The sequence below is a fragment of the Petromyzon marinus genome, unplaced genomic scaffold (assembly GCF_048934315.1).
Source record: "Petromyzon marinus isolate PM22_M1 ecotype Great Lakes invasive population unplaced genomic scaffold, UKy_Petmar_22M1.pri1.0 PM_G_Scaffold_43, whole genome shotgun sequence".
NCBI classification, from domain to species: Eukaryota; Metazoa; Chordata; class Hyperoartia; order Petromyzontiformes; family Petromyzontidae; genus Petromyzon; species Petromyzon marinus.
Genome location: NW_027422995.1, coordinates 1,117,170 through 1,129,973, shown reverse-complemented (window position 1 = coordinate 1,129,973; position 12,804 = coordinate 1,117,170). Strand labels below are relative to the sequence as shown.

The window sequence follows — 12,804 nt, the reverse complement described above, 5'->3', positions numbered from 1 at the left end:
CAGGCAATTTTTTTTTTTTTTCCCCACCGGCGATCCGCTGCTGCCGGCACTAATCGGGTACTAGAGGGGCGGGGGGGGGGGGCGGACATACGTTCGACCTGGGGAAACGGCGCCGCATGCAAATGATTTCGCACCATCGGTTACTTCTGTCATTGCAAGGGCCTCACCCCACCCCGCCCCGCTCCCTCCCCCCACCCCCACCCCTTCAGAGTTGGCGCGGGAGGCGGCGATGAGTTTCCGCGCCGTGCCCAACGTGTCGGCCGCTGCTGCTGGTGCCGCAGCGCTCGGCGCTCTACGTGGGCGCGCGCGACGCCATCCTCGCCCTGGACGCCCGCAACGTCTCCCGCGAGCTCCACCCCGCCGTGAGTGAGGGGGGGGACCCCGCCAGCGGCCGGGGGGACCCCCTAGCCGGGGCACCCGGGGCGTGGGGGCACCCGGGGGACGTGGATCTGGGGGGACGCCACTAGCCGGGGGACCGAAGGGCACCCGGGGGACAGGGACCCGGAGAGATCTGGGGGATGTGTGGATGGGGATCCGGGGGTAACAGGGGACCGCCGTAGCCAGGGGGACCTCCGTAGAGAACGGGGACCTCCGGAGAGACGGAACCCCGACGCTCGTGACCCAGGGACTCGGTGACTTACAGGTCCTGAGACTCGCGACCTCGGGCCGGCCCGTGAATCCTGACCCCGTGACCTCTGATGCCGCGACCTCGGGTTCACGCGGGTGACCTCCCCGCGTTTAACCTTCGTCTCTTTGAGGCGTCTGTTGAAGGCTCGGGCGGCGTGAACGGCCATGGGCTTCCCTCGACATCGTGACGCCTCGTGTTGAGTAGCGTTGTTGTTGTTGTTCCCAGAGTTCTGTGTTTGTGTCTGTGAACGCCTGTGCTTGTCAAGCCGTCTGCTTGACCATCGGTATGACTGCGTTGTGCGTCTGTTCGGCCGCCCGTCTGCGTGTCCGTCTCTCGAGCGCTCGTATCTGGCCGTGACCCTCTTGCCTCTGTGTCTGTTTGCCTCTATCTCTCTCATCAGCTCTCCTGGAAGGCTGACAGCCAAATGAAGATGTGTCAGTCGAAGAGGAACAGCCAGGTACCGTAAACTAATGCACGCTTTTCTTAAATATAGCTATTTTATTCAGATGCAGCCTGGCTATCACAAATGATAGCTCAACGATGTGGCTTATCACGTGGAAATAATTGATAGCAGCCAAATACTCTTGAACACGTTTATAAATGCGGAGGAAAAACCGGAGGACCCGGAGAAAAATCCACGCGACCACGAGGAGGGACACCGTAAACTCCGAATACAGAACGGGCGTCAGGGTCGGGATCGAACCCACGGCCTCCTGCGCACCGGGCGAGGTAGTTAACATCTCCCAGCCACCGTGGCGCCCCAATCCTTTTACATCCACGGGGGGGGGGGGGAGGGGGCGGTGGCATTGCGACCGTGTGGATTCCATAACGCTGCGGGGAAACCCCGGTGTGTCCCGTTAGGGTCTCGTGGGCGCGTGCGGTCCAATCGTCGTCAGCGTGAGAATGGGGGGCCGCGTTGTGAGCGTGAGGGGTGGCCCGGTGCGAGCGTGAGGGACGCCCTGTGCCGCAGAGGGAGTGCTTCAACTTCGTGCGGGTGCTGCACCGACTCGACGGCACGCGGCTGTACGCGTGCGGCACCGGCGCCTTCCAGCCCAAGTGCGCCTACATCGTGAGCGCTGCCGCCCCCCCGCCCTCCGCCACCGCCGCCGCCACGCGCCAGGGGGGGTGGGGACGCGTGCGTGGGTGTTCCGTGGGGTTCCGTGGGTGTTCCGTGGGTGTTCCCGAGCGTGCGCGGTTCGATTCCCTCTCACCGGTGACGGTCGTCCGAACCGGTCCCGGGCCTCCGCTCGGGTGGCTCGGCCTCAAACGAGCACCCGGCGTGGCGGCGTGCGGTAAAACATCGTCACTGGGGAGACAAAGGCGGCCGGGCGTGGTGCTGGCCACCCACCCCCCCCCCCCGCTCGTGTGCCGCGCCGGCCTTCCAAGGTGCTCGTGAACAACACTTGTCCCAAAGTCTGTTGAGGCTACACGGTGGGGGATCTTTGTATTTATTGGTGGAGCAGTCGTGCAGTGGTTAGCGCACCACACTATGAACACGCACCTTGGGGTGTTGTAGTGTTTCTGCATTGGCTTGTGTGGGTGAATATTACCGTGTCTGTTGAACTTCTTTTGCACCGCACGTAGCCAACCGTGCTAATCGGAGGTGTGGGGGAAGGACAACAAACTAAACACAAAAAACTGTTATAAAAAAAAGAGTTTTCAATCTAGATGATTTAAAAGTGCACGTTAGTGCTTTGTTGTGTGTTGATGGGAGCCGGTGTGCGTTCTGGCACGAGTTCACGCGTGCTGGCGTGACCTGTGGCTGTGACCCCGTGCGACCCCCCCCCCGTGCGACCCCGCGTGTAGAACGTAACCGACTTCTCGTTTGTGAAAAATCCTGGAGGGACCGTGATGGAGGAGAACGGCAGGGGCAAGTGCCCCTTTGACCCCGAGCAGAGGCACACCTCGCTGATGACCGGTGCGTGTCCATCGCAGCTCCCACATTGCCCTCCGCTCACCCACGCCACACCACACACCTCGCTTCACCACACGCACGCTCTGCATTTACCCGCACGCCACACTAAAGATCCCACGCACACACCGCTGTACGCATCGCGCATCCTACACCCACCCACCCACCGCATCCTACGCACCCTCTGCATCACCTCACCCCTGCTCGAGTCATCGCGGCCGTCCCGTCGACCTCCCGGCTGATTTGGCTGCAGGGAGACAGCGCGGCAGTGCGGGGGACCACAGCGGAGAGGGATCGCGGCGATCTCGCGGTTGGAGAGCTCCGTGCGTCGCCGCATTCGGGGGCCGCGTCTCGCGTCTCCGTTCTCGGCTGCGCCGGCCGGTGCCGCGCAGCGCCGGCAAATTCGTTCGTTTTTATCATCGGGCGCACGCCTGCCGAAACCCTCCATGGAAAACTCAACATTCCCCACGTGAAAAAAAGTCTCCCCCATCCCCCCGTCTCTAATCTTTAATCGAGCGTCGACGCCGGTGGAAGCGTTACGCTCGACGAGAGCGACGGCCGTGACGGTGACGGCGGCATCGCGTCCCCTCCCTCTGCAGGAGGAGAGCTCTACTCGGGCACGCGCAGCAACTACCTGGGCACCGAGTCGGTGGTGCAGCGGAGCCCTAGCAGCATGTCCAGCGAGCTAACGAGCAGCTGGCTGTACAGTGAGTTCGCCCCCCCCCCCCCTTCTCTCTCCCCCCACCACCCCCCGCCAATTTGTGTAGAAATTCAAATCCGCAGACTTTTGCGCGTGGGCCGCGCCGTGACTCTGCACGCCGTCAACGCCGCTCCCCGCGACGCCGGCCGCAGGGAACGGCGAACACGCGGCGGTTGCTGTCCCGACGGATGTCGATTATTTCTCCGCGTGATAAATTATTATTATTGATTATATTAATCGGCGGGGGGGGAGGGGCAGAGGGGCCGGGATTGACAAACATCGGACTGACTCTTTATTACAATTTTACGCCTGTGATTTTTGCCCCTTCGAGTCGGCCTACGCTCAGCCGCTGCGATAACTAAAACGCAGTAGAATCCATGATAATGACTGGCAGGACGGCCGCTGATAATTTAAAATAGCGGATAATAAAAAATTTAGAACCATTTTCCACGGATCTCTATGCTAAAAAAAGCACTAATACAGCAAAACCTTGAATTGTGAGTAACTTGGCCTTGCGAGTGTTTTGCAAGACTAGCAGAAATTTTAACAAAATATTAATTTGATAAACGAGCGAGGGTCTCGCAACACGAGCGGTGTACGTGTAGACGCTTTGTACTGCCGAGCGTCACGCGATCGCAACCGACGTACGAGTGCTTTGACGTACGAGTGCTTTGACGTACGAGTGCTTTGACGTACGAGTGCTTTGGATTACAAACACGTTTCCGGAACGAATTGTGCTCGCAATCCCAAGGTTTTACTCTTTTGGGGTATAAATTATGTTTAAGTTAAGAAAATTGAGGCGATCACATGGAGAACATATTTTTTGGTTTAAGCACCTAAAAACAAGTGTATCAATGTGCACTTGTTTTTAGGTGCGCGCGGTTAATCCGCAAATCGGATAAACCGCCCGCGGATGATCGAGAGTCGACTGCACGTGCACGCACGACGACGTTGTCGGCGTTGTTGTTGTATGTTGTCGGTGTTGTTGTCATTGTTGATGTTGTCGACGTTGTTGGTGTTGTTATTGACGTTGTTGGTGTTGTTGTCGGCGTTGTTGTTGACGTTATTGGTGTTGTTGTTGGCGTTGTCATTGGCGTTGTTGTTGACGTTATTGGTGTTGTTGTCGGCATTGTTGTTGTTGTTGTCGGTGTTGTTGTCATTGTTGATGTTGTCGACGTTGTTGGTGTTGTTATTGACGTTGTTGGCGTTGTTGACATCGGCGTTGTTGTTGTTGGCGTTGTTGTTGGCGTTGTTGTTGACGTTATTGGTGTTGTTGGCGTTGTTGTTGGCGTTGTTGTTGGCGTTGTTGTTGGCGTTGTTGACGTTATTGGTGTTGTTGTTGGCGTTGTTGTTGGCGTTGTTGTTGGCGTTGTTGTTGTTGTCGGCGTTGTTGTTGACGTTGTTGTTGGTGTCTTGGCCGCGCAGACCCGACGTTCGTGGCGTCGGAGTTTGTGAACGAGAGCGAGTCGCGGGAGCAGGACAACAAGGTCTACTTCTTCTTCTCGGAGACGGCCATGGAGTTCGACTTCTACTCCAGGGTGGTGGTGCCGAGGGTCGCGCGCGTCTGCACGGTGAGGAGGCGTCGGGGCGGGGCGGGGGGGTACGAAGAGAGGGAGAGACGCGGGTGTGCTGACCCCCGCGGCACGACGGGGGGCAGGAGGGTGGCAGCGCGGCGGTCGCCGCCGGCGCCTCGCGGCCGGAGGAGCGGGCCTGGGGGTCAATTCCAGAACTCGGGCGACTCTCCGGGTGGAGTTTTGCGCGTTCCCACGGCAACGTAGGTGACGCACGCATGAAGCCGTCCCGGGCCTCCCCGGTGCGGTCGCGTGTAAAGCGTCGGCGCCACGCGCGGTTACCGGTCGTCCACCCCGCCTCGTGCGCCATGGCCGTGCACCAAGGGGGGGGGGCCGCTCGCTTACGGCGCTTGCCCGCGGTACTTGCCCCGTGCGAAGGACGAGCTGGGGAACGTCGTCGTCCCGCGTTCCCCAGGGTGACACGGGCGGCCTGAAGAAGCTGGAGAGGAAGTGGACGACGTTCCTCAAGTCGCGGCTCGACTGCTCGCTGGGAGGGACGGCGTTCGCCGGACTCCGGCACGTCGCGTCGACCCGCGGCCTCCGTGGCCGGCCCGGCACCGTGTTCTACGCCCTCTACACGGACCGCTGGTGCGCGACTCGTCCTCCGCCCCACGCCCCGCGGGTACCGACGCGCGGTCGCCGCGGGCTCTGACGCGCGGTCGCCGCGGGCGTCCTTGCAGGGGCGGGGGCGCCGTCTCGGCCGTCTGCTCGTACCGCGTGGACGAGGTGCGGCGCGTCTTCTCCGGACGCTTCAAGCACCGGGGAGGGGTCGACCGGCGGTGGGCCCCCTACGCGGGGGCCCTGCCCGCACAACGGCCCGGAGACGTGAGTACCGGCAGTGCGCGCCACGGTAGACTCCACGGTAGACTCCACGGTACACGTGACTGTACACGTCACTGTACACGTCACGGTACACGTCACTGTACACGTCACGGCACACGTCACGGTACACGTCACTGTACACGTCACTGTACACGTCACGGCACACGTCATGGTACACGTGACTGTACTCGTGACTGTACACGTGACTGTACACGTAACTGTACACGTCACTGTACACGCGGCGCTCGCTGTGCACGCGGTGTGGACTCCAGCACTCTCTAGGACACACGGCCGTCCGCTCCCCCCCACCCCCCCTCGCAGTGTCCCCTGGGCTGGGACTCGCAGACGCTGCCCTCCGAGACGCTCAACTTCGTCTCCGACCACCCCCTGATGGACGAGGCGGTGAAGGCCGAGGGGGGCCGGCCCTGGCTGCTGGTGCCGGGAGTGGCCTACAACCGGCTGCTGGTGGTCGACATGGCGGCGCTGGACGGCAAGAGCTGGAGGACGCTGCTGCTGGGCACAGGTGGGGGGGCCCCAACACACAGAGACCCCCAACACACGCAGACCCCCAACGCACGGAGACCCCCAACGCACGCAGACCCCCAACGCACGGAGACCCCCAACACACAGAGACCCCCAACACACGGAGACCCCCAACACACGCAGACCCCCAACACACGGAGACCCCCAACACACGGAGACCGCCAACACACGCAGACCCCCAACGCACGCAGACCCCCAACACACAGAGACCCCCAACACACAGAGACCCCCAACACACGCAGACCCCCAACACACAGAGACCCCCAACACACGGAGACCCCCAACACACAGAGACTCCCAACACACGGAGACCCCCAACACACAGAGACCCCCACACACGCAGACCCCCAACACACAGAGACCCCCAACGCACGCAGACCCCCAACACACAGAGACCCCCAACACACGGAGACCCCCAACACACAGAGACTCCCAACACACGGAGACCCCCAACACACAGAGACCCCCACACACGCAGACCCCCAACACACAGAGACCCCCAACACACGCAGACCCCCAACACACGCAGACCCCCAACACACAGAGACCCCCAACACACGCAGACCCCCAACACACGCAGACCCCCAACAAACAGAGACCCCCAACACACAGAGACCCCCAACACACGCAGACCCCCAACACACGCAGACCCCCAACACACAGAGACCACCAATACACAGAGACCCCCACACACAGAGACCCCCAACACACAGAGACCCCCAACACACAGAGACCCCCAACACACGGAGACCCCCAACACACAGAGACCCCCAAACACAGAGACCCCCAACACACAGAGACCCCCAACACACGCAGACCCCCAACACACGGAGACCCCCAACACACAGAGACCCCCAACACACGCAGACCCCAACAAACGGAGACCTCCAACACACGCAGACCCCCAACACACGCAGACCCCCAACACACAGAGACCCCCAACACACGGAGACCCCCAACACACAGAGACCCCCAACACACGCAGACCCCCAACACACGCAGACCCCCAACACACGGAGACCCCCAACACACGGAGACCCCCAACACACAGAGACCCCAACACACGCAGACCCCCAACACACGGAGACCCCCAACACACGCAGACCCCCAACACACGCAGACCCCCAACACACAGAGACCCCCAACACACGCAGACCCCCAACACACACAGACCCCCAATACACGGAGACCCCCAACACATGGAGACCCCCAACACACGGAGACCCCCAACACACAGAGACCCCCACACACAGAGACCCCCAACACACAGAGACCCCCAATACACAGAGACCCCCAACACACGGAGACCCCCAACACACGGAGACCCCCCAACGCACGCAGACCCCGAACACACAGAGACCCCCAACGCACGCAGACCCCCAACACACAGAGACCCCCAACACACGGAGACCCCCAACACACGGAGACCCCCAACGCACGCAGACCCCCAACACACGGAGACCCCCAACACACAGAGACCCCTACACACTCAGACCCCCAACACACAGAGACCCCCAACACGCAGGGACCCCCAACACACGCAGACCCCCAACACACGCAGACCCCCAACAAACAGAGACCCCCAACACACAGAGACCCCCAACACACGCAGACCCCCGACACACAGAGACTCCCAACAAACAGAGACCCCCAACACACAGAGACCCCAACACACAGACACCCCCAACACACAGAGACCCCCAACACACGCAGACTCCCAACACACGGAGACCCCCAACAAACAGAGACCCCCAACACACGCAGACCCCCACACACAGAGACCCCCAACACACGCAGACCCCCAACACACGGAGACCCCCAATACACGGAGACCCCCAACACACGCAGACCCCCAACACACAGAGACCCCCCACACACAGAGACCCCCAACACACGGAGACCCCCAACGCACGCAGACCCCCAACACACAGAGACCCCCCACACACAGAGACCCCCAACACACAGAGACCCCCAACACACGGAGACCCCCAACACACAGAGACCCCCAACACACAGAGACCCCCAACACACGGAGACCCCAACACACAGAGACCCCCAACACACAGAGACCCCCAACACACGGAGACCCCCAACACACAGAGACCCCCAACACACGCAGACCCCCAACAAACAGAGACTCCCAACACACGGAGACCCCCAACACACGCAGACCCCCAACAAACAGAGACCCCCACACACAGAGACCCCCAATACACAGAGACCCCCAACACACAGAGACCCCCACACACAGAGACCTCCAACACACGCAGACCCCAACACACATAGACCCCTACACACAGAGACCCCCAACACACGCAGACCCCCAACACACGGAGACCCCCAACACACGGAGACTCCCAACACACAGAGACCCCCAAGACACGGAGACCCCCAACACACAGAGACCCCCAACACACAGATACCCCCAACACACAGAGACCCCCAACACACGCAGACCCCCAACACACGGAGACCCCCAACACACAGAGACCCCCAACACACGCAGACCCCAACAAACGGAGACCTCCAACACACGCAGACCCCCAACACACGCAGACCCCCAACACACAGAGACCCCCAACACACGGAGACCCCCAACACACAGAGACCCCCAACACACGCAGACCCCCAACACACGCAGACCCCCAACACACGGAGACCCCCAACACACGGAGACCCCCAACACACAGAGACCCCAACACACGCAGACCCCCAACACACGGAGACCCCCAACACACGCAGACCCCCAACACACGCAGACCCCCAACACACAGAGACCCCCAACACACGCAGACCCCCAACACACGCAGACCCCCAATACACGGAGACCCCCAACACATGGAGACCCCCAACACACAGAGACCCCAACACACGCAGACCCCCAACACACGGAGACCCCCAACACACGGAGACCCCCAACACACAGAGACCCCCAACACACAGAGACCCCCAACACACAGAGACCCCCAACACACGCATAGCCCCACACACAGAGACCCCCAACACACAGAGACCCCCAACACACGCAGAGCCCCACACACAGAGACCCCCAACACACAGAAACCCCCAACACACAGAGACCCCCAACACACAGAGACCCCCAACACACCCCTGAATTCCCAGTGTTGGGCCCCGGCCCCTGAATGGGTGCGTGTGTCTGTGCCGCGTCTCGGCCGCCCCCCCAGACGCGGGCGCGCTGCACCGCGCCGTGCTGCCGGAGTCGCGCGGAGATCCTCACCTGGTGGAGGAGCTGCAGGCGCTGGGGCAGCAGGAGCCGGTGCTGTCCATGGTGCTGACCCACGACCAGGTGACCCCTCCTAGTGCGGTGCACTCACAACTCACAACTAGTGCGGTGCACTCACAACTCACAACTAGTGCGGTGCACTCACAACTCACAACTAGTGCGGTGCACTCACAACTCACCCACTAGTGTGGTGCACTCACAACTCACAACTAGTGTGGTGCACTCACAACTCACCCACTAGTGTGGTGCACTCACAACTCACAACTAGTGCGGTGCACTCACAACTCACAACTAGTGTGGTGCACTCACAACTCACAACTAGTGCGGTGCACTCACAACTCACAACTAGTGCGGCGCACTCACAACTCACAACTCACCCACTAGTGCGGTGCACTCACAACTCACAACTAGTGCGGTGCACTCACAACTCACAACTCACCCACTGGAACGGTGCAACTCGCTACTAGTCTCAAGTACTCGCCACTACTGTGGCGCGCTCGCTATCTCTGCCCGCCGACTGGTGGCGTTTATTGGCGTGGCCGAGCCTGACCGCAAGCTCGCGTGCGGTGCGTGTGCGGTCCTGTGCGGCGTGCGGCGTGTACGTGCGGTGTGTACGTGCGGTGTGTACGTGCGGTGTGTACGTGCGGTGTGTACGTGCGGTGTGTACGTGCGGCGTGTACGTGAGACGTGTACGTGCGGCGTGTACGTGCGGCGTGTACGTGCGGTGTGTACGTGTGGCGTGTACGTGCGGCGTGTACGTGAGACGTGTACGTGAGACGTGTACGTGCGGCGTGTACGTGCGGTGTGTACGTGTGGCGTGTACGTGCGGTGTGTACGTGAGACGTGTACGTGAGACGTGTACGTGAGACGTGTACGTGAGACGTGTACGTGCGGCGTGTACGTGCGGCGTGTACGTGAGACGTGTACGTGCGGCGTGTACGTGCGGCGTGTACGTGAGACGTGTACGTGCGGCGTGTACGTGCGGTGTGTACGTGCGGTGTGTACGTGCGGCGTGTACGTGCGGCGCAGACCTCGGTGGTCGTGGCCGGCCCCTCGGGGGTGGTGCAGCTGCCCGTGTGCCGCTGTGGCCGCTACCGCGCGTGCTGGGACTGCGTACTGGCGCGGGATCCCTGCTGCGCCTGGGACCCCCAGCGGAGGCTGTGCAGGCGTCACGGCGGGGAGACCGGCGCCGGGTGAGCGGGGCGGCAATCGCACAAAGACAAAGACACCCCCCCCCCCCCCCCCCCGTAGCCTTCGCAGACTGTTAGCGAGAACTTCGCACGAGGAGGTGGGCCGCCAGCACTACACCGACGGTGATGATGTTTACACATCACACCGGGTACTCATTTGAGGCCGAGTCGACCTAGGGGAGGCCCAGTACCGGTTATAATAATCGTCACTGGGTGTTGGCCGTGAGCGGGAATCGAACCCGGGTCGCCGGGCTCGTAGCGCAGCGTAGCGCTGACCGCTGCACCGCCGCTCCCCCATCCCCCTCCCCTGTGTGCCCCCCCCCACCCTCCCCACAGGTCGTGGCTGCAGGACGTGAGCGGTGGTGACGCGACGACGCTCTGCTCCGCTCACCCGCCAGGTCGGTGCTCACCGCGCTGCACTCCGCTGTCTCTCCCTCCCCGTGTCTCCACTGTTTCTTCCTCCCCGTGTCTCCACTGTCTCTCCTTCCGCATGTCTCTCCCTCCCCGTGTCTCTCCCTCCCCGTGTCTCTCCCTCCCCGTGTCTCTCCCTCCCCGTGTCTCTCTCTCCCCGTGTCTCTCCCTCCCCGTGTCTCTCCCTCCCCGTGTCTCTCCCTCCCCGTGTCTCTCCCTCCCCGTGTCTCTCCCTCCCCGTGTCTCTCCCTCCCCGTGTCTCTCTCTCCCCCTGTCTCTCCCTCCCCGTGTCTCTCCCTCCCCGTGTCTCTCCCTCCCCGTGTCTCTCCCTCCCCGTGTCTCTCTCTCCCCGTGTCTCTCCCTCCCCGTGTCTCTCCCTCCCCGTGTCTCCACTGTTTCTTCCTCCCCGTGTCTCCACTGTCTCTCCTTCCGCATGTCTCTCCCTCCCCGTGTCTCCGCTGTCTCTCCCTCCCTGTGTCTCTCCCTCCCCGTGTCTCTCCCTCCCCGTGTCTCTCCCTCCCCATGTCTCTCCCTCCCCGTGTCTCTCCCTCCCCATGTCTCTCCCTCCCCGTGTCTCCACTGTTTCTTCCTCCCCGTGTCTCCGCTGTCTCTCCCTCCCCATGTCTCTCCCTCCCCGTGTCTCCGCTGTCTCTCCCTCCCCATGTCTCTCCCTCCCCATATCTCTCCCTCCATGTGTCTCCGCTGTCTCTCCCTCCCCGTGTCTCCGCTGTCCCGTCCTCACCGTCGTCTCCGCCGCCCCCGCGTCGCGTGCAGACGTGGTGGCCGTCCGCGTGGCGCTGGCGCCGCTGCTGCTGCTGCCCTGCTCCCCCCCCTCCCGCCTGGCTCGCCTCTCCTGGGAGCGAGACTCCGGCCCGGCCCCGGGGCAGCCGCTGCCCCGGGCGGGCCTGCTGCTCCGCCAGGGCGCCCCCCCGGCCCCCCGGGATCTCACGGGCACATACCTGTGCTGGGCCGAGGAGGGCGGCCACCGGCGCCTCGTCGCCGGCTATACCGTGCAGCTTCCGGGCTCTTCCTCCTCCTCCTCGTCGTCGACCGCCTCCTCCTCCGAAACCGAGCGGAAGTCAAACGGGCGGCAGGCGAGGCCGGACCCAACGACGGGCACCGCGGCCACGTCAGAGTCGGCGCACGGCGTGCCCGGTAAAGACGCCTCCGCGTCCGATTCCCCGCCGGGGTTCGGCCCGGGGTTTTTGGTCGGCCTGCTGGCGACGCTCGTGCTGGCGGCGGCGGTCGCCGCGAAGAGGCGCTTCTTCCCAAACGCCGCCTTCCCGTGCTCGCCCGGCGCGGACGACGTTGCCGACGCGCCGCCAGCGACGCCTTGAGGGCTCCCTCGTCACGAGGGGCGGTGGGGACCCTTCGGAGGTCTCTCGCCGAGGGGAGACGCGGACGCCGAAGCGCAAGGTGTCGGGGGGGGGGCGGGGGGGGGGGGGCGGATGGGGACTGCGATGCCCTCGCGAGCCGGAGAAGTAGGAGTGAGACGTAGAAATTCCATGGTGGTTTGAAGGTGCCTGGTTAAACTCAACCGGCTTGAAAGGATCGACAGAGACCGTACGGCAACTGTGTGATGGCTGGGTTGTGAAGGCGAGTGGGGGGGGGGGGGGTGGGGCGAGTGGGGGTGTGGGTTGGAGGATGTGATGGCGAGGATCAGCAAGTCCTGCGGGGGGCAGTTGGGGGGCTGGTGGGCCTCACCTTGCGTGGCATTGGCCGCCACCTCCGTGTGCTTCTGCAGGCCGTGCTGCAGGCCGAGCTGCGGCGAGTTGTTCGGCTC

General features: G+C 62.7%; 1 protein-coding gene across 1 annotated transcript; it reads left to right on the top strand.

Moving 5' to 3' along the window:
- The first annotated feature begins 267 nt into the window (after positions 1–267).
- LOC142917149 (semaphorin-4C-like) lies at positions 268–12,438 on the top strand. Its single transcript, XM_076061856.1, has 13 exons — positions 268–362; positions 1,029–1,085; positions 1,599–1,697; positions 2,435–2,546; positions 3,140–3,247; positions 4,666–4,811; positions 5,227–5,399; positions 5,492–5,636; positions 5,955–6,156; positions 9,362–9,483; positions 10,450–10,613; positions 10,947–11,008; positions 11,796–12,438. The coding sequence occupies exons 2-13, from the start codon at positions 1,053–1,055 to the stop codon at positions 12,356–12,358; spliced, it is 1,929 nt and encodes a 642-aa protein (XP_075917971.1). The 5' UTR covers positions 268–362; positions 1,029–1,052; the 3' UTR covers positions 12,359–12,438.
- The last annotated feature ends 366 nt before the right edge of the window (positions 12,439–12,804 follow it).

Coding starts and splice junctions, on each gene's coding strand:
- LOC142917149 (XM_076061856.1), top strand. CDS start 1,053: ATGAAGATGTGTCAGTCGAAGAGGAACAGCCAG. Junction 3,248..4,665: donor AACGAGCAGCTGGCTGTACA/GTGAGTTCGCCC, acceptor TTGGCCGCGCAG/ACCCGACGTTCGTGGCGTCG. Junction 5,637..5,954: donor CCGCACAACGGCCCGGAGAC/GTGAGTACCGGC, acceptor CCCCCCTCGCAG/TGTCCCCTGGGCTGGGACTC.